We start from the raw sequence: 23346 nt of genomic DNA, 5'->3' as shown, positions 1-23346 counted from the left end.
GGATGAACTTCTTGTTACTTCACTGTGTGCTTACATAAACAAATATCGTGGTGTTTAGTACTTTGGAAACTGCCTACAGTTCTGTGTTAGATTCAATTAACTGAGCAGTCTTTATCTTTACCCAGTCCTATGTTGGCAATAGCTGTGAATGTTACAAGCGTGGGTGCTTCGAGAACAGCTACTACCTAACTGAGAGTGTGAAGAAGCCATTTTCTCTTGGCTCTAATTAGGATATGACAGATTGTAAAGCAGTCCAGGTTCAACAGAGTTTCTTTGCAATATTTTAAGTGTTGTTGTTATTAAAAGGGTTAGTTCACCCAGAAATAAATATCCTCATCATTTACTCGCCCTTGTGTTTTTCCAACTTTTATGGAAACTGCAGAACAAAGGAGATGTTTTCAGAACAGTCACACTGCTCGCTTTCATACAATGAAAGTAAATGGTGACCAGAGCCGGTTAAGCTCCAGAAATGAAGAAAAAAAGCACAATAACAGCAGTGTTGTCTGCCAAAAAAGGTGTTCTTTTACATGCTTTCGAGTAAAGGGAAACACTTTCTCTTGTTTAATGGTCAGTTATGTTAAAGGCTTGTTATGACAGTTTCTGTTCTGCATTTTCAATCTGGTTGCCGCTTGCTTTGAAGTTTTTATGATCAATTTTTTATTTGGTTTGGTATCAGCGACATCCCTTGAATATAAGCCAAATCCCATCTGTCAAAGAACAAATCATTGTCCGAATAGGACAACATGAAAACAAAACATGAAACCTGATTCTCTCAAGCATGATTGGTTTGAAATTTAAATATTTTGGTTTGAAATTAAAATATTTTCATATCTATTTATATGTTGTTTATATGTGTCTTACAGCCACAAGATCAAATATGATTTTAATTTGTTATTTTTGACTTACTAGACAATTCTTTTTGAAGGGGTCTCGAAAGTGGGTAAGTGTATTAAAAAAAAAAAAAAAACTGTGTAATATAAGTTTCCAGAAATGTCACAAAAGGCACGGTTTCCCAATAAGTCTGGGTTGCATGTATTACAAGAACATCTACTGTGACTACTAACATAAGACTGAGTGCATTTTTATTTTGGGTGAACTATCCCTTTAAGAAACGCTTGAGACACTGGAGGAAACTGATTGAAAATTTCGGTTGATTCAAATTTAAGGTCAAGTTCAAAAATTGTGAATGAGATGAATATCCCCGTCTAGAAACCACTGTAGATGTGCTTTATGAATACACAGATGAAACACTTTCTTTAACAATCCAGTGTTGCAAAGGGCTAAGGTCAAAAGCTTTACAGAAGCATCAGAACTTCTAAACTTATTGAGGTTTGTTTGGTGATTGAAGGGAGGTAAGGCTTAATTAGTTTCAACTGAAGAATTATTGGGCTCGAATATAATGGTGCGATTCATCTTTCTCACCATCTGGTCCAAGAGAAGTTCTCCAGTGGTGCTGATTGCCTTCCCTGGTGCTGTGTGGAGGTAATAGGCTGTTCAAAGCCGGCTCCACTGTGGACAGCTGAGCAGAGGTGGGGCAGCAGCATCTGGGCTTGAGGTTGTCACCAGCTGCCTGTCACGCAAACCCCTTAACTAGCAAGCGAAACCCACTCTATCCAGCATTATGTGTTTATGCTGTAGGGGAACAATCGTTATTTCTATGGAGGCCTGACGAATGGGTTGAGGACACCCAAGGTCGTTGGATGCTTCGTTTGATAAACGGCGTTTCAGTTTCTTGTGATGACTGAACACTAATTTACCCCAGACCCGAGTGATTTTGTACCATTTTGAGAAATAACAAATGGACTATCGTTTAGACAAAAAGCAATCATACTAATAGTCTGTGTAAGAAATGGGTTCAAAAGAAGTGTGATCAAACCGTTCAGCTCCTGCTGACAGCGTTTTCAAAAAAGCAGTCAATAGTCAAAGGAATAACAAGCTTGACTCAAAGGGCATTGTGTTTCATACTCTCACCCAAAGGGCCCTTAGTGCTCTGTCCTTGTCACCAGAATCTTGATGTCTAATTTTAGAGCCCCGAATAATTACAGAGTCCGGATGACATTTTGCAGCTGATGTGTGGTCTCGGCTAACTCACCTTTTTGACACAGCCCAGCTCCCCTTACAATTATATGAAGTGCGGTTCACGGAGGTCTGCGCTTCATACAAACAAAATATCTGTAGGCAGATTTTTGTTCTTTTAAACTTGTGATGCATGGAGCACATTACCTAGCAATCTCAATTCAAAGTCCCAATTAAAAGCGAACGGGGCTTGCTCTTCATTACCCGAACTCCAGGCGATTTTCGGGTCATTAAGCTCTACCTGAATCTGTGGAAATGTTTTAGAGGTGAACATCTGGAGGTTGCGAGTTGGAGTATAAAACGAAATGCCTCGCCGTCCTCTCTTTGCCTTTGGTCCGGAGAGGCCAAAGATAATGAAATATAATGCCACGTGATAAAGGATCTTGGCAGCATTTTCTGCGACACATGCACAAATCATCAACGTTTGATAAAGCAGTAAGTGGTTTACGAATAATGTTAATTATTTAGCTTGGGTGTTGAAAGGCAACAGTGCTGCAAATCTCTACCTTGCTTGTATCATACTTTTCAGAAGGCTCTCTGTTTCTGTTTACTCGTAACAAGTGTAGATGCAGCTACATAAAATCTTAACATTTTAATGCGGTGATAGTACAGCATCATTCCTCAAAGCCCTCTAGAGCTCTAGTCTCTATTCACCACTGTGTGTAAAAGCCTTTTTATCTAAAGACCTCCTCTGTGGTGTCCATGGCATAAGGTAGCACATCTTTTATCACACAGAGGGAATAATACCTCTGCATAACCTTTGTTAAGCTTGATAATATGAGCTCTGTGCATGACGATGATTCACTCGTCAAAGAAGAAATTCTCTAAAATGGCACTGAAAAAGATTAGTACGAAATACACACAAAGATATGTGGGAGGAGTCGTATATTTAAGTGTGTTTAACAGATTGTGTGGGAGGAGCCTGATATTTGAAGCATTAATTGCGCTCTGTAAATGTGCAAAGTTTCGTGGCAGATTGCAGCGCTGTCTATTAAAGTCTCCAGATCTTTCATAGCTTCAAGGATTGTATAAATGTATTTCTTTCCTTCATTTTTGTGTGAATAATTTAGACGTTCATCTATGTTAAATTTCCCTACCACAGGTAGATCCAGATGCTGTTAAAGTTCGCCTCGGGCCGACTTCAAGGAGTTTGCGTTGATCAATATTTTTAAAGCAGAGGTGCGAGCTAAATTTGTATGAATTATTAACTCGGCACTTTTGAGATCTACAGAAGCAGAATTAAAAGCAAATTGTGAAATTAATAAATATTAACTTTATAGCCAGACTGGGGGGGGGGATTTTGATCTAAAACTACATGTGCTGAAAAAAAGAAGAAAGCCTTTCCAACACAGAACTGTTTTATGATTTATGGGAAGCCTGCGTAGTTCAAGCATGCAATATTCATGTTTAATACTGTCCTTCACTTTTTCAAAGCAAATTTTATTCTTGCCTCAATATTGATTGGAGAAGCATGCAGGGAACAAATGTACAACTGATTTCATTTTAGATCTTTATGCCTGACAATTTAGTTATCTAGATACTCGGGAGATTCAAGCGGTCACATTCTGTGATAAACTTGTATTCTACGACGGCCAGCTAAAGCAGCGTTTTGTTTCTCTAATGGAATCGGAATAACTTAGCAAATATTGGCAGCCTGAAGTGAAAAGAACAACCAAACGCTTTTTCTTCCTGCTCACAGCAGGTGGAATAGCAACATAAAATCACAGGGTTCTTCAGGCTTGGGCTGCCTGAGAGACTAGCGCACTATAAAAAGCAGCAAGATGAGTCAATGTTGCCATCTTGTGGAAGGCAAATATCCAGTCACATGGCCAACTCCCTCAAAGACCGGCTCTTGTTAGAGTCTAAAGAGAACAGATATATCTTAATATGTGATGAATGATGTGAATTAAAATGGCAGCTTGCTCCCAATTAGCACACCAAGTATATATAATACAGCTATTTATATAGATCTAAACACGAATGACTCAGAAAGATGTGATTTAAAGAGGCTTATTTCACAGAGTTCTAAAGTAGCCTTGACAACTTGAGTTAAAACCGCAACAACAACAACAAAACTTTCATTGCCATTGGTTTGCCTTATGGAGCTGCTGTAATGATCACACTCAGCGCAGTTGCGAGTGTTTTTAAACCCTCTCTTGTTTCTGTGACCATCGTCAAACACTATTTAGAGTCTCGCTGGAGATTTGGCCGCTTGTTGCATTCAAGATGATCCACAGTAATCAGCTCCTTTGAGTGCATCCTTCTGAGCTGCAGCACATCTTGCTGTGTCTTTATGTTACATCATTCTCCGCATGGCACATTATTAAGCTTATGGGAGCATGCTGGAAGAAAGCCTTGCCTTCCGATTTGTTGTTGCAGGGAGCCTCGGCTGTTACGAGCGCAGATGGACCGCTTGCCGACCAACCCAGCGCAAGCCATTGAAAGTAATTTATGCACGCTTCTGGAGGACATTCTTGGCATTGGCATGACTCACATTGCTGCAATGCCTTTGAATGTGATATTAATGACATGAGTTGGCTGTGTCAACAGGGATGATTTTTAACCGGAACGGAGAAGACATCGGTCTGTCGGTGAATTCCTGCTTTGCACCGAACCGAACGTAGTCATCTGAAATTCCGACCAGGTGTCGTGTCACGGTGATGCCTGGTTATGCGGTGGTGTTTCTTGTGTGCGCTGCGGCAGATTATCAGAGCTTAACATGCCACACTGGAGATTTAGCTTTTATGTAGCCCATCCTCCAAGTGGCAATGCATGATCCAGGTGCTTATTTCCCTTGAAAACACTGTGAAGGGCATGTTTTGGGAGAGTGTTAGAGCTTGAAACACAATGAAAGTGGCTTTTCTGACATAGAGGCTGCTGGTTTCTCTTGCTCAACTCCCTGTGACAGGACTGTGACTGAAAAGCTCAAAGGCATTGGCAAGAAATCCCTCACTGGCAGACACAGCATGCCTTTCAATTCATCCCTCTTCACGGCATCATACCTATTAACTCCACAGAGTTTAATTGCATCTTCTAATGCTTTCTCTTTTATTCTGAGCATAGTTTTTCAGTTCATTATATAGCATGCAGTCCAGTAAGTTATAGGGCCCCCTGAGTAAACCTTTCCTATTATACTGATAAGTGCAAATCTCTTTAATTTCCCCTAAATTAAATGGATTTCAGAACAACTTAAGGGCCATTACTGTTATGCAGTACCTTTAGAGCTCTGCAACTTTAAAATGAACATGCCACCATTGTAGGATATAAGCAGACTATCAGAATATCCTCTGGTCAAGCACAGGGACTTCAGCTATAACTTGATTGTTTATACATTGCAGGGCTGCACAATGTATCGAAATGGAATTAATATTGTGTTGTGGCTTAATGCAACTGTCACATTGTGCAAGCTGTGATTTAATTAAATAAATGCATGTTAAAATGCATGTAGTTCATGAATACATTTAGTGGATCAGCATCTGAGAACAGTCAGTTATGTTTTCAGACAACATAAACAGTTAAGAGAGCAATGGAATATGTATCATTTGCTTGTAAAGGGAGAGTAGCCTGTACAGTACGTGTTCCTGTCAATTTATACAGTGAAGACTATGCATTGTTATTTTACTTTTGATTATTTAATATCTGTGCTTGAAAGCTATTATAAGACCAACCTGAAAAACGTGAACCACTGAATATTCCTTAGTGTCTGAACTGTGTTTATTTGTGCTATTGCTTGTAGTTTGTTTATTTGTTATTTTATTACTGTTTACTCGTTATTAATAAAGTCTCAGCTTTATATTAGTTAGTAGTTACTGCTGTGGTATCTAAATGAGTCAAAACAATAACTTTTTTATTTTATTTGTTTACTGACTGTGGCAGGTCAAATGAAATTTCGTTAGCGCATGTTAAAAATTATAATAATAATTTAAACTTTTGTAAAAATTATTGTACATTTTCTACACCGTTGCACTTCCCAACAAAATAATCCCCCAACTCTAAAATGATGAATTCTATCCTTTATTCCTGGCATTTTTTTTTCATATCGCAATATATCGCAGAAATTAAAAAAATATTGCAATGTTTTCCACTTTTAAAGTTGTCCAAATGAAGTTCTTAGCAATGCATATTACTAATGAAAAAATAAGTTTTGATATATTTACAGTAGGAAATTTACTAAATATATTACCTAATATGCTAATGAGTTTTGGCATATAAGAAAAACTTAGAATTTTGACCCATACAATGTATTTTTGCCAATTGCTACAAATATACCCCAGCGACGTAGGACTTATGGTCCAGCGTCACATTTGTTTTTAATATTTACTTTAAAGAAATTTAAAAAATATAAATATATCTCGTAATATTTCTAAATTAATTGACTGTTTTTACATTTAGAGGTTAGTAAAGCACCCAGGGACAAGAATTGTACCATCCACTCAAACAAAATTACAGAAATTATTAAAAATTCACGCCTGTGTCCACATAATTGTGATGAAGTGATAAAAGAAAAATGACTAATTTCATTAAAAGACCCATGATTGACTGTCTAGACATGAACTGCCGTGTGGGGCTCTCTGAAGTCAAACCCCAAGACTGTAATAACAAAGAAGGTCAGAGGCAAGTGCCATTGAGTCTGTAATAATCATTCCTTCATCAAGCTTTTTATACCAGAAATCTTTCACACTGTCTACATTCACCTTGTTCAGGAGCCTGGCTGAATATAATCTTGGAGTGATTTGTTGCCCTTGTTGAAGGTTCTGCAGACTTTCTGTGCATTGAAAGAGTTTGTCTCAGTCTAAGTCAAAGGGCTGCGAGAAAATTCTATTTTGTGTGGGGCAAAAGATTAATGTGTGTACATGTTTGTGTTTTGCCAAGGGCGATGAATGGGTTAAGGTCGACGGAGACTCAAGCAGTGAGATGTTGTATGAAGGTCATGTGTGAACCACGGTGGAGAGTTTTCTTTCAAGGACGTGCATGTGTGCTGCTGTTAGAACATTCAGTCAAGAAAACCGTCTGCTTTCTGAATACAGAGTCAGGACATACAAAATAAAAGACTTGCTGTCTGTTTTCATAAGCTGCATTATTTCTCCACACACTTTCAGTGCTGTTTCTATATAGACACTTAACTGACTACTGTTTTACATTACAGATCCCTGAGACCCCACATTTTTTTTTTTTTTTTTTTTATTATAAAAGATGCTCAAAACAAAGTAATTTTTTGAGCATTTAAGCATTTTATTTATTTATTTATTTATTTATTTATTTATTTATTTATTTATTTATTATAGTCAGTTCACACCGAATTAGGAAAGCATGAAGTCTCAACCTGACTTTCAATGTTAGTTATGCTTTTGAAAATGTCTTTATGGAAAATGTCTTTTTAATTGTAAAAATATGTATAATACTATTTGATTTCCAATTAGTGTTTATAATATTCGGTACAATTATTATATTGTAGTTATTTTATTAAGGCTAAACATTTAATGTTGCTTCTCAAGCATTCTTGATTTAGGAATGCTTAGATGCTTGTAAAGTTTAGTAAAATATAAAGTCTATTTTTAATGCCTAACAGTGGACAGTTCCGATATGTTTTGCTAAACTCCAGGAATGGTGTATGTGAAAGCGGATCACTTCTTAGCTGAATTTCTTGTTTTACATTATGGAGAACCTTTACATAGTGAAAACCCACTGAATGGACTGCCTCAACAAAAGTCACTGAACTTTACCACTTCTATCTTTGAATATCCACACAGTGATGTAAAGCTTGTACAATGCACTAAAAAAGGCAGGTTGGGAAAGACGCTCCGAGGATGAGTTTAAAGAGAATCTACCTTCTCAACTTTTCAAGCTGAAGGCTACACTACAGTATGTCAACTTATGCAAAGCACCATTGTGCTCCTGTGAAATGTAGGTATGCGGTAAGATCAGATTAATCTTTTGAAGTTGTTAACAGCGATAGGCTGAAATCCAGACTCAGGTGCAGTATGTGCTGCCGTGGGCAGGCCTGCTGGCAGTGCGTATGAGCTTTGGGCTTACACGCTGTGAAGCAGTTTCCCACAGTGGTACCCAGTTACAAAGCGATCCAAAAGTGATTAAATTAACTCGGTGTGCTGCAGTACTCGTGTCCCTTGGCTGGCAGCTATAGACTACGACCCAAAGGTTAAGCACTGCCACCTCTGGCCTGCTTTCTGTGATTATCCTCTGAATATTTTGGGCCATTGACTACAGTGAATAACTGTAAGGGACCTGCTTTGCATCTGAATGCGCAGGTGTAGCTACACTGTACTGTGCTTATGAAGTTTGGTGCGATTCTACCGAAATACCAGTGGGACTATAAAGTGGTGTGGTCCTGTGGCTTGATATGATTTATGATTAAATTATGTTAGATAAGAGTGATAATGATCTTTCTGTTTACTGAGCCGTTTTGGTACCTTGTTGAACACAGCGCCCTGTTATTGAGGCATTTCCACACTTAGTGGAAAATAACTCAGAGTAACGGAATATCTCTGGGAATTGACAAGGAACTAGACTAACCCTGCCTGAGGTCTTTTTAGAACAGTTAAGCATTGCGGGTAACCGTTTATTCAGCAAAGTAATGGCCTGGAACTTTAATTGTCATGGGTAGTTCATCTTCACCAACAAAAGCAGCTAACAATGAGGGCTCAGTAGAATGCCTACTTTTTGCCTAAACTGGTGGTGATTAAGGTCTCTCAACTTTTTGCAGCTGTGTGGAGTGAAAGAACTGCCCAAGGGCTTTCACATGTTGATCTATCAACAGATTCAATCATTTTTTTGAGATTTAATTAGTATTTACTTCTGGCTTTGTTTAACCTTCAGTGTCCTTAACAAAAATGTTTTTAAAAGTTCATTTTAATTTTTTCATTATTTACTCACCATGATGTTATTCCAAATCCGTATGACTAATCTTGCTTACTGTAACTGTTTTTTGTTATTTTATTTTTTTAAGTTTTTTTGCAGGATGTACATTATATAAAAGTAATCTACGCTTCTGTCCGATATGTCCTCTTTTTTCCTGTACTTATAATGAATATATGCTTTCAAGCTTCAGAAAGGCTGCGAAGGCACTATAAAATCATGATGGAAGTAATTCATGGACTATATTTAAATTCTTCTAAAGGCATGAAATAACACAGAGTCAAGAGTAGACTGCGTTAAAGTTGTTTTTCACAGAAAGTATTGACATCCATAGCTCTCCTTGGTGCATTTATGAGAGTTTCGTGACCAAATCTGGTTTACAAAGCCTGATCAAAATTATTCTCAGTTTAAAATCATTCACTCACTGGAGGAGAAGATTAACAGTGAATAACAATTAGGTCTGCAACCAACTTTTTTTCGACAATTTTGAATTTTTTGACCATCAATAATGTCAATGTTTTAGCCCTAATAACAGTTGAATCTTGTAAATCTGATCAAAAACATTACTTTAGCAATGTAGCACATGAGTTGTATGGATCACATTTTAAAATGTGTTTTAATCATTTCATGGTGATTTTGCATCCTTTTTGAAAACTTGAATCTCCAGTCACTGTTAATTTCAATAGCATGAAAAAATGACTTGTACATTCTTCATAATATCTCCTTTTGTGTTCCACAGAAGAAAGAACACCATACAGTAAAGAACATCAAATGCTGACAGAATTTTCATTTTTTGGGTGTACTGTTCCTTTAAGAGTAAGTTAATGTAAAACTCCTTTTCAAGCTATTTATTTTGAGTTTGCTCTGAAAATGTGAGATGTATTGTATTTGTCTTGCCACTGTTCCTAAAACTGGAGTCAGACGACAGATGAATTTAGAAGGGTGTTTAATTAATAATCATGACACAGCCTGGGGAGCATTTCTGATGTAACTGCAGCGTATTATTTACTAGCGTTGCCAAAGTTCTTAGAAGTGTTTAGGGTGTTAAACTTATGTTTGATAGACTTTTCTCTTTTGTATTTCACATCTTCACTCTTCGTTTTTGCACTATTTTCTCTTTGCTTGAGCTCCTGAGAGGACATTAAAAGACAATCAGTATTTCAGTTCGGATGAAGATGATTTTGTCAAGACAAGGTTGATGTATTTCTTTTCTCTGTGCACTCCTCGCTGAAGTGTGATTAGTTCTGTGTTCCCATTCTTCCCTGGTTCATATGTTACAGATGATTAGAAATGCCTCCCAAAACAAAGTCCACTGCGATTTAAACACGAGGTTTCCTGCAGGTAATTTTGATATGCTTGTCATTCACACCTCTGTTAAAAGTTCACTTACGAGCTTGTCTGGGAAATTGGCATTCGTATTTGGAGGTTCAGCCCTCTTGTGTTTGTAATAGTGACTCAGTGTGTGTAGACGCTGAATTACAGAATGTCTCCCTTGGAAGTTGAAGCCCATTAAAATGATAGATTGCACTGTGTCGTAGTTTATGCTTAGGGACAGTTTACACCCACAAAGCAGTCTAATTGCATTCATTCCGGTGAAAAATCCACAAACGTTGAATCTGGGCTCTCGGGCGAGTTGGCAGCAGTCTACCTCACATCAGAAGACGGCCTTTGAGGGAGAAGAACGAAAATGTATATTCTGACAATGAAAAGACAGGGTCTATATCTTCTGAAGTCAGTGGACAGGCCTACCATGCATAATTTCAAAGACGGCACAAAGCCGGTACAAGCAAGCGACGGATGGGTTCATTTCTTCTTCTCTGGGAGGAACGTGCAGATCAACAAGCTTCAGTCATATCTTGTTAAAATGAATGACAATCAGTGCATCATTTCAGCCTCTTAGACAAAGTCTCTACCTCCCATTTCAAGCTCCAAACATCTGACGAACATCCCGTTTGCCTCTTATGCTGCGTGTCATTTTCTGGCAGAAAATACCTTTGAGAACGTATGAATAGCAATTAAGACATTTTCAAATGAGGCGACTTTGGCACAGCAGTTCTTCCGTCTCTGTCTCTTCCCTCTCTTGCCATATCACTTCTGACATTTCTGACAGCAATTACTATCTTTTTTCATATGCAGGCCTACACAGTATCATATACACTGTATTGTTGCTTTATTTGTATATTCTGTTTGCAGTGAGCTTCCAGCATATAAATAACCTCCCAAGTTATTTTTGTTGTCGAAGAGTTGTAGTATTTATTGTAGAGACAGAATGTAATATTCAAATGTTAGGAAAAAAAGTATTTTGACATACAATCACTACACACTGAACAAATATACATCTGCTGTTCCAATAGGTTATTAATCTCCTCATCAGAACTATTAGTATCTTTCTCTCAAGTTTCATACCAGTCACTAAAAGACAAAAAAAAACAGGATGTTGTGTGAAAACCAGACCAGTTTTCAAGTTATCACTTTTAGACATTTTTCTTATTTTTATTTTATTTTTGTCATAGTTTCCGGGTTTTCCAGCAGACAAGTTTTGAACAACGTGTGGGTAAATAATGACAGAATTTACTTTTTTTGCTGAATAGTTGGAATTCAAAGCATCATGACTGTCCTTTAATTCATTATCCATTCACAGACTTTTTTTTTACATATATAATTTCTTTATATTTCATCAGCCTGGCCTAATAATTATGCAGCATTATTATCTCAATTACTTGCCCTTGACCTAGTTGATGCAAGTTGACATTAATTGTTCATAGCAGGGATAGACAACTGGCCTTTTTAATTATTACTTCAGTTTTTTCTTTTCTTTTTTCTAATGGGACTAAAAGTGCAACAGCACCATCTGCTGTAAACACACAAATTATGCATACACATCAAAATGTAAAGCCATGTTCTTCAGAGCCGGGTTTAGTCTGTCTCACTGTAAGTCATTGCAAGGTCTGCAGCAACTTTTACTGGATGGAGTCCAGGCTGTCGTGTTTCTATTGAATTCTTATTTGAGCTCTGCAATCAGTATGCAAAGTAATTTGATGGTCCGGATGATATCGACAGGAGCGTAGATTACTTTTATGTAATGTCCAACAAAATCACACTTGCAGTTTTATTGCAAGATGAAATGAATGCGTGCTGAACATTTTGTGTCAGATCATTATGAAGTTTTGTGATTTCAGAAAGCTAAAGCTTAATTTATTATAATTATACATTTCTTCAATGCTAATAAGATGAAAACTGAAGCTAGAGTGGGTATATATTTCCTTCATTCAGAGGTCTTGGCATTGATTTCTCAGCTCCAGCGTGGATGAAGCAGAAACAGCTTTCCATGAGGCCATGAACTGGAGGTCAGGTCATTTCTTTCAGGCTTTTCAGATATTGCCATTTCCAACATCTGGTGGGACTGATGCAACACCTGCAGTCTTTCTGCCCCTTTGCACTCCCTCTCCACACATCTTCTGATGTGCTGCGGCAATTGAGCTGCATTAATAATCAATTTTTATTCCCTTTGAAATGCTCAGTCTTTGTTTTGCTCTTGCTCTGTTGGAGAACAAAGACTATAATTGCAATCTATCCATTTTATCAGATACAATCTGGCGTTGGACATCGGTCTGTCCTTTCGCATCACTTTCATCTTGTGACATTTCAGACTATCAGCAAATAACACATTAATTTTTTAAAGGTTACACTGCAACAATTCATGGTCTTTCTCGACTTGAACCGGTCTCTGGCTCTGTTTGATTGAAGTGCTATTGCCTCTTTTCATTTCATATCGATTCAGTCATGTCCTTCATGTAGAATAATGATTCTCCTCATGTACTGGATTTATTGACCGCTGTAGTAATCTTACTGTTATGGTTATATTTTGACTTCTAATCCATAATTTTTTTAGCATAAACAAATTAGCCACGTTGGTAACATGTTGATTTTATTGCCTATGACAAGTGATGCTAAGTAACTTGAGTCAATGGCAGTATTTGTATTTTCAAATGGAATTAGTTATTAGTTTTGTAGAGGCAATATGCATCCAATGCTGTACAAGAGACAACCACTGGAGGACACTGGAGTATTAAAAAATTAAATAAGGGGCTTGAAACAGCATATGCATGAACATGTGGTGCCTGTTCAGAATGTAAGACACATAAATACTCAGGGAAAAGAATAGCTTTTTTATTTCTAAGTTTCTTTAGCATGCGATATAAAACAATGAAAAATTCAATGAAAGCATTTCTGTATTACAAATGTGTTACACTAGTAAACTTATTCTTGATCAGCATGTTACATTCCAGTTAAGTCAAATAAAACATGTGTATGGCAAATTAATATCAGTACATCACAAAGCAAGAATCCGGATAACAGTTTTAATGACTGACTTTGACATCTTGGTTAAAGACCCTTTGAAACATATAACAAATATAATAGTTTATTTTGCATTCAAATATTTTGAAAAAGTAACGTGGCACTTTAAATAAAGATTGTATTATTACATCAGAACAACAGTAGGTGGCGACAAGTGAATTACAAAATGTAATAAGCCTTGAATCATTCATTCAAGAGATTCATTTAATATGGAACACGTGAATATTTTGAATAAGTCATTGAATCAGTCAATCAACAAAAAAACAAAAAAAAAGATTAATTCAAATTTATATATATATAGCAATATTGGGGGTTCAATTCCCCGGGAACACATCATATGTAAAAATTGATGCCTGAATGCACTGTAAGTTGCTTTGGATAAAAGTGTCTTCTAAATGAATAAATGTAAAATTTAAATTTAAATTTTTCAACTTTTTGTCAACACTACTAGCAAATTACATGTCATTTTCATTTGGCTGTTTATTCTGAATCACTGGAGAATCATGAACTCTGTTTTTAAACAAAATATGTTACAGACTTATAGAAAAAACTAAAGCCTATCGATATGAATAAAGGGGATGATCCCTTTGATATATCCCACCTTAATTTCTGGTTCATATAATTTGTCAACACAAAACTTAATTCATCAGGTGATTTCACAGGGTCTTTTTAAAATATTTAATAAATGGCATTCAAACATAGAAGAAGCATGCCAGTACAATATGAGAATAAATTACACAGGACCAGGAACTATGTACAATACAAATTACAAAACTTTTACATAAAGGTGAAATATCAATATGATATAATATATTTCCTACTGTAAACCTTGTATTAATGACTTACTGATACGTGCTAATAACTTTTTTTGTTTTCCTTTTTTTTCTACTTCAGAGACAGTTTCTTAAAATAAGTTTGTGCTCAAGCTAGTCTCAGACCAAAAAAAATGTATTCAGATGAGAACTGCATGAGTGTGTCCACATACATTTTAGGTAAACCAGAAGTGTTCTGTTGCAAGCGTATAGCTGGAAGTATTCACAGTGTCTTTTAAAATCATTTATCTAAGATCAAAATACATTTCCCACAAAACTGCACAAGTAAACAAGTATGCTGCTGATTTTAAAATTACATTTGATTTTCATATAGTTAAAATATATAATAATGTCAAAAATGCGATGAGGTTAACACCATGTAAATATTAAAATGAAAAAATTGTAACACAAATTCTGTTTGGATACATTTTCAAAAGTATTCTTTTAATATAAAATGTCTCCTATAATCAAGTAAAATCTTATACGCATCATTTTTTTTCCCTTTTTATTCCAGTCTGTAATAGTGCTGAATATCTGAGCACACACAGCTGTCTAAATCTGTTGAGATGAATCCAGTGTTGACGGTAGCTTTGATGAGCTTTGTGTACTACATGAAAAGAGCATTCCAAGTGTTGCCTCTTCTTGAGGTCACAGTTCAGACTCTTGAGCCTTCAAGGCAGTTTCACCACCACCACACATGCCCCTGCCCTCCCGATGTTTAGAGGGACCTCCTAGAATAACAAGAGACAGGGGTTAATGACCAGTGTCCAACCGCAGCAAATTCCCTCCTCCGCAGCTCTCTCAGTCACACTCAGACGAACAGGTAATCTTACGAAAGAGAGAGCAAGACGGAGCCATGGGAAGCTGAGACAGGAGGCAAACTAGACTTGAATAGAGAGTTTGTAACTCAGGCTGAGGAAAGAGCGGTTAACCTCATGGTGTTCAATGCCATTGTGACACGGTGGAAAACAAATGAATGGCAGGAAATGCTTGCACTTCCTGTTCATAGACGTACATCATCCAAACCTCACTAACCTTTCCTGAGTAAAGTTACATGGAATTATCTTTTGATGCCAAGACAACGTAACATCAAAAATCTTAAATTCCATTTAAAAAAATAATAAAAATTATCAGAGCAACTTTACTACTTGTATTAACACTTGTGTATTATTTGAGCTGTATTTATAAAAAAAAATATATATATACTTCACAATTTAAAATCTTCCCCAAAAAAACTGGCCCCATTTAGCTGTATTGTAACAGTAACCTAATTTTTTGGTTTTTTTATTGATTGATTGATTGATCACCAAATATATCTTAAGCAGTGGTTTTAGTGCAGGGCCCACTAAGGGCATCAAGATTACTTAAAATCAGGGTTTGAAGTGAGGGGAGGCTGGGGGACTCCTATTAGCATTCCTGAATGGAATTTAGTTTTTGGAAATATTGGTTGAGCACATGATTGAATTACCCATTCATAAAGGCATTAGTCACTTGCTTAATTTTCTTTATGAATCAGTCCTTTTGAATGAATCAAATGACTCAAATGGTGAGTAAGGTATTGAGTCACCACCTATTAGTGGTTTTAGTTGCATAGTTAAAAAGATTTAAAATTCCTAATCATTTCACATTTCTGTTTTCAAAATATTATATTTGACCATTAATCTCATTGTGTAATTTATGTCATTTTAATTGCGGTGTAAACACATGAATAGTAGTAGGAAGTAGTAGGATAGTAAGTAAGAAAAAATTTTAAAGTATGATTTCTAGAATGGAATTGTAAATTAATTTAAAACTCCATGGGCATTTCTATAAAGAATGTATAGTCATGACAAGCTCAAATATATTTAATGAGGTAGAAATTGTGCATAGAAACATCTAAAAAAAGATCTAATTCTTCTTATCCATAATTCTGATCACAAACAACAGGAAAGCCCATGGGGCGTTTGAACATTGTTGTGGACAATGAGACCCTCGGAGCCAAAAGTGTGGAAGCACTTCTTTAAAGGCAGCCTGATTTGAAGATGGACTCACCTCTGTCCATTCATTGTTCTGTGCATCATAGGACTCGACACTGTTTAAGTAGGTCTGACCGTCATATCCTCCGACCGCATATAACCTGTCTCCCAGCAGACACACCCCCACTGCGTCCCGGGGGACGCTCAGAGAGGACACTGTGGTCCACGTGTCTGTTTTGGGGTCATACCTGTAAATTCAGAACAGAACGTATGAGAGACAGAACAAAACCGTATAAACCTGTGCTAGCACTTTCAATACACGCCACTGGATAAAATGCGAGATAATTGCATAGAGAGGTTAAAAAGCAGACAGTGTGTAAATGCTTTGAAAGCACAAGGACTATGATTATCATACCTCACAATGAAATCTATTCTGCTTTCAGTGTGCAGAGTAATAACAGAGTAATGAGCTGAAAAAGGTTCTGATGGCTGTTGTTCATCAATTAGGATTGCTATTTCTTCTTTGTATTTCAGTTATTATTCATTTAGCCTTTTCCCTCAAGTACTTACAGCTAGACGGTCACCTTTTATTGCGAGAATTGTTTTTTTGTTTTTTGATAGATGTGGTCTTGGTGAGCTTTAAATTTTAATTATTACAAACTTTAGGCTGTGTTTCAGATCATCACCAGCAGGGGGCATCTAACACCAGATTACTGAATTACTGTGGCTAACAGTTTCACAATGGAATAATGTGTGTCCAGATTTGCCGATAAGAATGCAAATTACTAGTACTTGGCACCCATAACTATGTGCTAAGACTCTGTCTGCTTTTGTGGGGTGTTGTTGTGGTTATGATTAAGTGTTGGATTTTTCTTCCCAGATGCTGAGCCGTAACAGTTTACCTCTCCACACAGTCAGAGAGACGTGAGGAATGGTTTGAAGCTGGTGCATCATGTCCTCCGACTGCATACAAGAAACTGTTATATGTGGCCACGCCCACTCCTCCCCTCCTCTTTGACATGGGTGCACACATACTCCATTTATTGGTGTGAGGATCAAAACATTCCATCGATCGCAGACAGGAGCTTCCATCACGACCACCAACAGCAAACAATCTGTAAAGACGTAAAGGTTTTAGCTTTTCACGACTTATTTTACTTCCATATTGTGTATACACAAGTACATTATTATTTTGGCAGGGGTCATTGCCAGGATGGCTGCTGAGAAAACTAGCTTTGGCCAGCCCTGAATGAGTTTACATTCAATTATAGAGCATTATTGCCCTACTGCGTCATGCATATTTGTTAAGAGGCATTATTTATAAAGAGACATGAAATCAAAATGTACTGTACTTCATTTTTTTTTTTTAATTTGTGGTCTTATTTTGAACAATTTATTTGGGCATTTTATGTTGGGATCTTTAAGCAGAATGTTGTAACTTGGTCTTCTGATATGCTTGACATCTATGACATGTGCAAGGCCACACTGAAGTTAAGAAAATTGCATTGAGATCCTATATGCACCACTCACATTTCACAAGCCAGTCAACGATTTAGAAATATCTGTTCCAGTTATTTTTTCTTGTTCGATTGTTTCACTCAATTACTGTAGATTTAGCAATATGGTGGTAAATTTGTTAACTACTTCCATTTATAAAATATATACTAAAATAGCAGAAAAAAACACTAAAATGTGTTTAACAGAATAAATTTAATTTAGACAGTTCATTTTTTTTATTCATTTTTATTTATTTTTTTATTGTTTGAGTTTAAAACTAAAAAATGTCTTACCTGAAAAGAGAATAATATAACAAAAATTAATTACTTGTGGAAAAACTTGAGGTCCAAGAAATACTGCAGAAATATACAGTATATAAAATCTTAACAATATCCAAAATGTGTTTCCAAAGATTGTGGTCAAAAGAAATAACTCCTATGATCTGATTGATTTTATAGGGGCATGAAAACACCATTAAACAAAAGATTTAGCATCATAAACTTTTTCATATCTGACAATATTGATAATTATCACCATAAAGGGCATGCTTTAAATTAACATTTGACAGCAGCTTTCAGATGACAGTAGTGGTAACTTGAGTTAGGATGCACATGTACATTTATGTTCACTATCAAAAATAGTAACAAAGTTTTTTTTTTTAACAATCTCATTTTTATATGGTGCAATCTAAATATTCAGACTGTTTAAGGTGTTTTTTTAAACCATTGGTTTTCCATAGTAGCATACATTTAGATCATGATAACCAATTAGAACCATACTTACACCTCAATACCATGGTACTAATTTAACTACAATATACAGTATGCTTTCTATAGTATGTGTATGCAAAACAGTAGTCTAAACGGATGTAGTATTTAAATGCACAAACACTACAGTTTAATCGTAAAAATACTGGAATTACATTCCATTACTCCTTTAATGTCTATATTAATAATAAATAATAAAATAATAAAATTCAATATGAATATCCCACATTTCTGCCACAACACCATGGTGTAGTTATTGTTACTACAGTAAATTCTACAGCTTGCTGAGTTTTCCTTTATCGAACAGTTATCATTTTATTAATGAAAATGATATCGCTATAAATATTGTTATCGATTTATCGCCTAGACATAAACTAAAGTAAATCTCTCTCGGTAGGGCTGGAATACATCGATGTCAAGACACTTGGACATGGCTAAGGAAAAAAGGTAGTTAACTGAGAAACTAGGGTTTAGCATAACACAATAATGTTAATCAATAAATAAGATTTATATCAAGAATTCCAAGCATTTTTATATTATGGGGTCCTCAGATTCTGCTAAAACCTTGGCGAGGGGTCTCTGGGGCAGAAGAGGCTGACAAACCCTGTCCTACAGAACTTCGAAAAGATACCTATGATATGTCTTGGTGAAAAGACCAATCAATTAATCACTTGGAGAAGTAGGACACTGGACTCTAGAGGTAGCTTGAAGGGTTTGTTTTTGACCTGGTTACAGAAAAGCCCCATGAGTCATCAGTCAATGTTCAGCTAGATTCAAACCCAGCCTCCGTTTTCTTGGACAGAGCTAACAGCAGCTCGCCTGCCACTCAAGTGACTTCATGTAAAAGACTCCAGAGGGTTTTGGTCTCAGAGCCTATTAACTCCCGTCTGGCTGTACAGGGTTACGCTGTATATTGGATCCAGTACCTAATTCAGACCTCATCATGAGGACGATCCATGGAGAAAAGCCATCAGCCACAGCACACTGCACATACCACTACTGATAGAGAAGTCTTTTTACACTCTGAATTCAGTAATATGTGTTTGAACCAGAAACTGATTCGGAAGAAGAAGAGGACAGGGTCATCTACAAGCTGATGTAGCTGATGTATAACGTCAGGCTCATAACTAAGTAATATTATTAGCATTTGGCTTGACTGTGTTATCAATCATGAAATGATAGAGATATGAACGGGAATGGGTACACTATCTTTGGTTCACTGCAGTTTTACGGAGAAAATGCTCAGCAGTGGTGTTAACTGATGAATCTGAACATGGTTTAGATTTAATCATTAAAAACATCAGACGGACATCTACTTTATTTTCACTGCGGGTCTTTAGTTCTTCTAGATTTTCAGTTCTACTGAAGTGTAAGGAACAGCGTTTATTTTTTCTACACTCAATTATGATAAGAGTGGAGGCAGGGAGTAATTTGCATATTTTACATATACTAAATGAGTTCAGGCTGTAGAGCGATTTCCAGCAGTTTACTGACAAATTGCTTTGTTCCTCTTTTGTATGTCGTTATGAATAAAAGCTTAATACATGTAAATGTTTTCAAATTCTATCGTAGCTCAACAATGGTACACAATATAATGAGAGATAATGAATTCCTTACTTTCCATTGAGAGCAGTGACTCCGACGGTGCTGCGTGGAGTGGACATACTGGCCACATAATTCCACTGCCTCGCCTGGGGGTCCCACCTTTCTACCGTATTCAAATAGCTCCATCCGTCATGGCCTCCCACTGCATACATGGGCCCCTCCAGCACAGCGATCCCTTTTCCAACAAATAAAGCAAAAATGAAGACTGGCTTCGGCCATTGACGCTGCATGCCATACATCAGACAAATGCACAATTCAATAGCAAGTGTTCGTCTTTGTGATGTGGTGAAATTGGCAAATGTCAAAATTTTAAATGGTAATGTGATGGAATCCATTTCAAGAGCTTTTCTTTTTTTTTTAGCAGATATCAGTATCTATTTCCCTGGTGCGACTCTAAGGATGCTGTGGTAAGCATTAAGTATTCAAGCTGCGTCTCGCTGCTCCCTTTACAGTAAGGGTCTCTTTGTGTTTCTGTTATAAATCTCTGGCTGTCGCTTTTGGGGTCCTGATATATAAATCGTCTCTTGACCGACATTTTGGTTGTGATAGAGTGCACTTTATAGGTCTCAGTGAGCAACCTTTGAGTATCAGTTTTACGGGATTATTGTACAGTGTATTTTATCTGTGAGCTTAAATTACCTGCCATATTTTTAATACACATTTTTATGTGCAGCCCAGATTGCCTTTGTTAATTTATACACACTTGCTTTAATGTTTGACCATCCATTTATTTTATTTGTTATTTCTTGAGGCACTTGAGCCACACAATTTCTATTATGCCCCAAATGGTTTGCCTTTGTGTTCATCAAAATAGATGCACAGCAAGTTTTCCCTTTGTTTTATAATGAATAAAATTCAATTTTCTACTGAATTTAAGTTAGTAGATTTGGTGCCTACATTATTAACTGGAACAAGTGAAACTCTTTGTCATGAAAGGCAACACAGTTACAATTACAACACAATTACTAATTTTCTTTGTACACAATGCATCTTTGGGAAACATGCTAAACAGCACCACATGTTGTGCGGCACATGGTGGTTTTGCAAATGCAATGAGAACACAGCACAAACATGGACTAAAAATGTATCATAACATCTTTTACATACAAATTGACAATATTCACGAACTTGGAGTCTATTAAATGAAATTGTTCCAAAACCTATACAAGTCTCCTTTCTCTGTTGAACAAAAAAACATGATATTTTGCAGAATTCTGGGAACCAAACAGTTGACGGTAGTCTGTGACTTCCACTGTATTTTTTGTTTCTATATCCCATAAAAAGCAAAATCGCATGTTGTAATGTAAGGAAAGCTGTTTCTGGGTCCAAGCCTCTACTCATTTCACTTGAGAACACTATCTGAACAGCCATCCATCCCTGTTTATTTATATTACACATTTAATGCCCCAACAGTGTATAACAAGTCTCGGTGGTAACAACATCCCAAGCAAAAATATTTTGATGAATCATTGTCTTTCCATATGGGATTTCGTTATGGAGATAAAGGTTAGGATTATAATTATTGGTAGCATTTCACCACATTGTGAGTGTACAATAATTTGTTATGTCATCTGACTGATAGAGTATTTGGACCTTGAAGTGGCGATGCATGACATTAGACTTAACAAGCAGATGGCTACCATCAACTGACTGGTTACCAGCATTCTGCAAAATATCTTTTGTGTTCAATGGAGTAAATTCCTGAATTTTCATTTTTGGGTGAACTATAATAATAATAATAATTCATTACATTTATATAGCGCTTTTCTAGGCCCTCAAAGCTCTTTACATAGTCTGGGGGTATCTCCTCATCCACCACCAGTGTGCAGCATCCACCTGGATGATGTGATAGGCAGGCATAGTGCGCCAGAATGCAAAATCACACCTCTACTCTTTTCGAAAGACATCATGGGATTTTTAATGGCCACAGAGAGTCAGGACCTCGTTTAACGTCTCATCCGAAGGACGGTGCTTATTGACAGTATAGTGTCCCCATCACTACACTGGGGCGCTAGGAGCCACACAGACCACAGGGTGAGCACCCCCTGCTGGCCTCACTAGTACCCCTTCCAGCAGCAACCTAGTTTTCCCAGGAGGTCTCCCATCCAGGTACTGACCAGGCTCAGCCCTGATTAGCTTCAGTGGGCAACCGGTCTTGGGCTCCAGGGTGATATGGCTGCCGGAACTATCTCTTTAAGATTGTTTGATCTATTTTAGTTAGGGCATGGCTAACTAAGCCAATTAGAAACTGTTAACAATTTTGAAATATAAAATTTTTTCAATTGAAGGACACAACATTTTGTAGTATTTCAAAACAAGATACAAGATACAAAAAGGAGGTTTCAAAATCTCTAAGTCTTATGCATTAGTATTTTAAAAGCATCCAGTCACTAAACCTGACTTAAGGTGGTGGCATTTTAAAAATATTATAACGGCATTTGTTTTTCATGTAAAACTTTCATGGTTTTGAAAAAAAAAAAAAAATTCTGTCAGAGATCACATGCTTTTGGTAAAAAAAACTACTCAAGCTACAATAATACAGTAATGACTTCATTTAAAACTTTTTTTTTTTACAAGCTTTGGAGCTTTGATGTGAAATGTAACAATTATTATTGCATTAAAGTAAGGCACAAAATAACATATCTCCCTAACGCACCAAACTTTATACACTAATTAGGTTTCAGACTGTGATTGACTTCTTTTGATAAACTCAGTTGATGAGACATGTTCTTAAATTTCCTCGGGCTAATCTGCTGATGCGCCTTTCTGTTCATTCGCGTTCAGCTGCTTTTCAGAGTCTTGCGCCGTGAACTGCTTCTAAAAGCGTGGCAAGAGTCAAAATATTTTATGATATTTTATCTTTACATATCAAAATATATATACAAATGCATGTCTGTGATCTGGTCCTTTCCGTCTACCTGTTGTTGAACCAAAACGCGCCGTGTGAATTTCAATGAAACCAAAATCATTGTGAATATTAATTGAGTCGTGCAGACATGACATGGTAGCCTAGACAGTAAAGCCGATTAGCCAAATAAATATTCATTCATAAACTATGCCCTCATAATAGTAGCATTTCTTCTTCTTCACCAGCTAATTAGCAATGTATTTCTTTCAGCTAATAATTGAACATAGCATATTTAATATTAAAGAGCAAAGCCTTATAAATATCTTTAATAACATCAACAAACCTAATGCTTAAAGTATTCATTAAAATACATTTAAAATATATGAAATATGGACATTATAAAAGTTCGATCGAGCTAATTTTGAATTTGTTTTTATTTTTGAATGTTTATAAATGACTGATATGTTAACTGTCATTTTTGTTTGTGACTAATTAGACTTTCAAAGTTATGTGCTGATGTTGTTTATTTAGTAGGCTACATTTATGCCATATTT

General features: G+C 36.5%; 1 protein-coding gene, 1 long non-coding RNA gene and 1 pseudogene across 5 annotated transcripts in view; 1 reads left to right on the top strand and 2 right to left on the bottom strand.

The window, feature by feature from the left end:
- Positions 1–17098, top strand: part of LOC127971588 (uncharacterized) — a 61265-nt gene extending 44167 nt beyond the window's left edge. Inside the window, exon 3 of the long non-coding RNA XR_008156876.1 lies at positions 16956–17098. This is a non-coding gene — a long non-coding RNA (uncharacterized LOC127971588). The remainder of the gene's footprint in view (positions 1–16955) is intronic.
- Positions 14544–23346, bottom strand: part of LOC127971585 (kelch-like protein 4) — a 34466-nt gene continuing 25663 nt past the window's right edge. For all 4 annotated transcript variants that reach the window (XM_052574701.1, XM_052574699.1, XM_052574698.1 and 1 more), the window contains 4 exons: positions 19957–20119; positions 16978–17190; positions 16152–16323; positions 14544–14851 (listed from right to left, as the gene is read on the bottom strand). In XM_052574701.1, coding sequence (XP_052430661.1) covers positions 14792–14851; positions 16152–16323; positions 16978–17190; positions 19957–20119 — 608 coding nt within the window. In that variant the 3' untranslated portion in view covers positions 14544–14791. The remainder of the gene's footprint in view (positions 14852–16151; positions 16324–16977; positions 17191–19956; positions 20120–23346) is intronic.
- Positions 22012–22128, bottom strand: LOC127972000 (uncharacterized; annotated as a pseudogene).

Source organism: Carassius gibelio, chromosome B14, assembly GCF_023724105.1.
Source record: "Carassius gibelio isolate Cgi1373 ecotype wild population from Czech Republic chromosome B14, carGib1.2-hapl.c, whole genome shotgun sequence".
Lineage (NCBI taxonomy): Eukaryota > Metazoa > Chordata > Actinopteri > Cypriniformes > Cyprinidae > Carassius > Carassius gibelio.
Note: the sequence above shows the minus strand (reverse complement) of the source record. Positions and strands in the feature narration are given on the sequence as shown.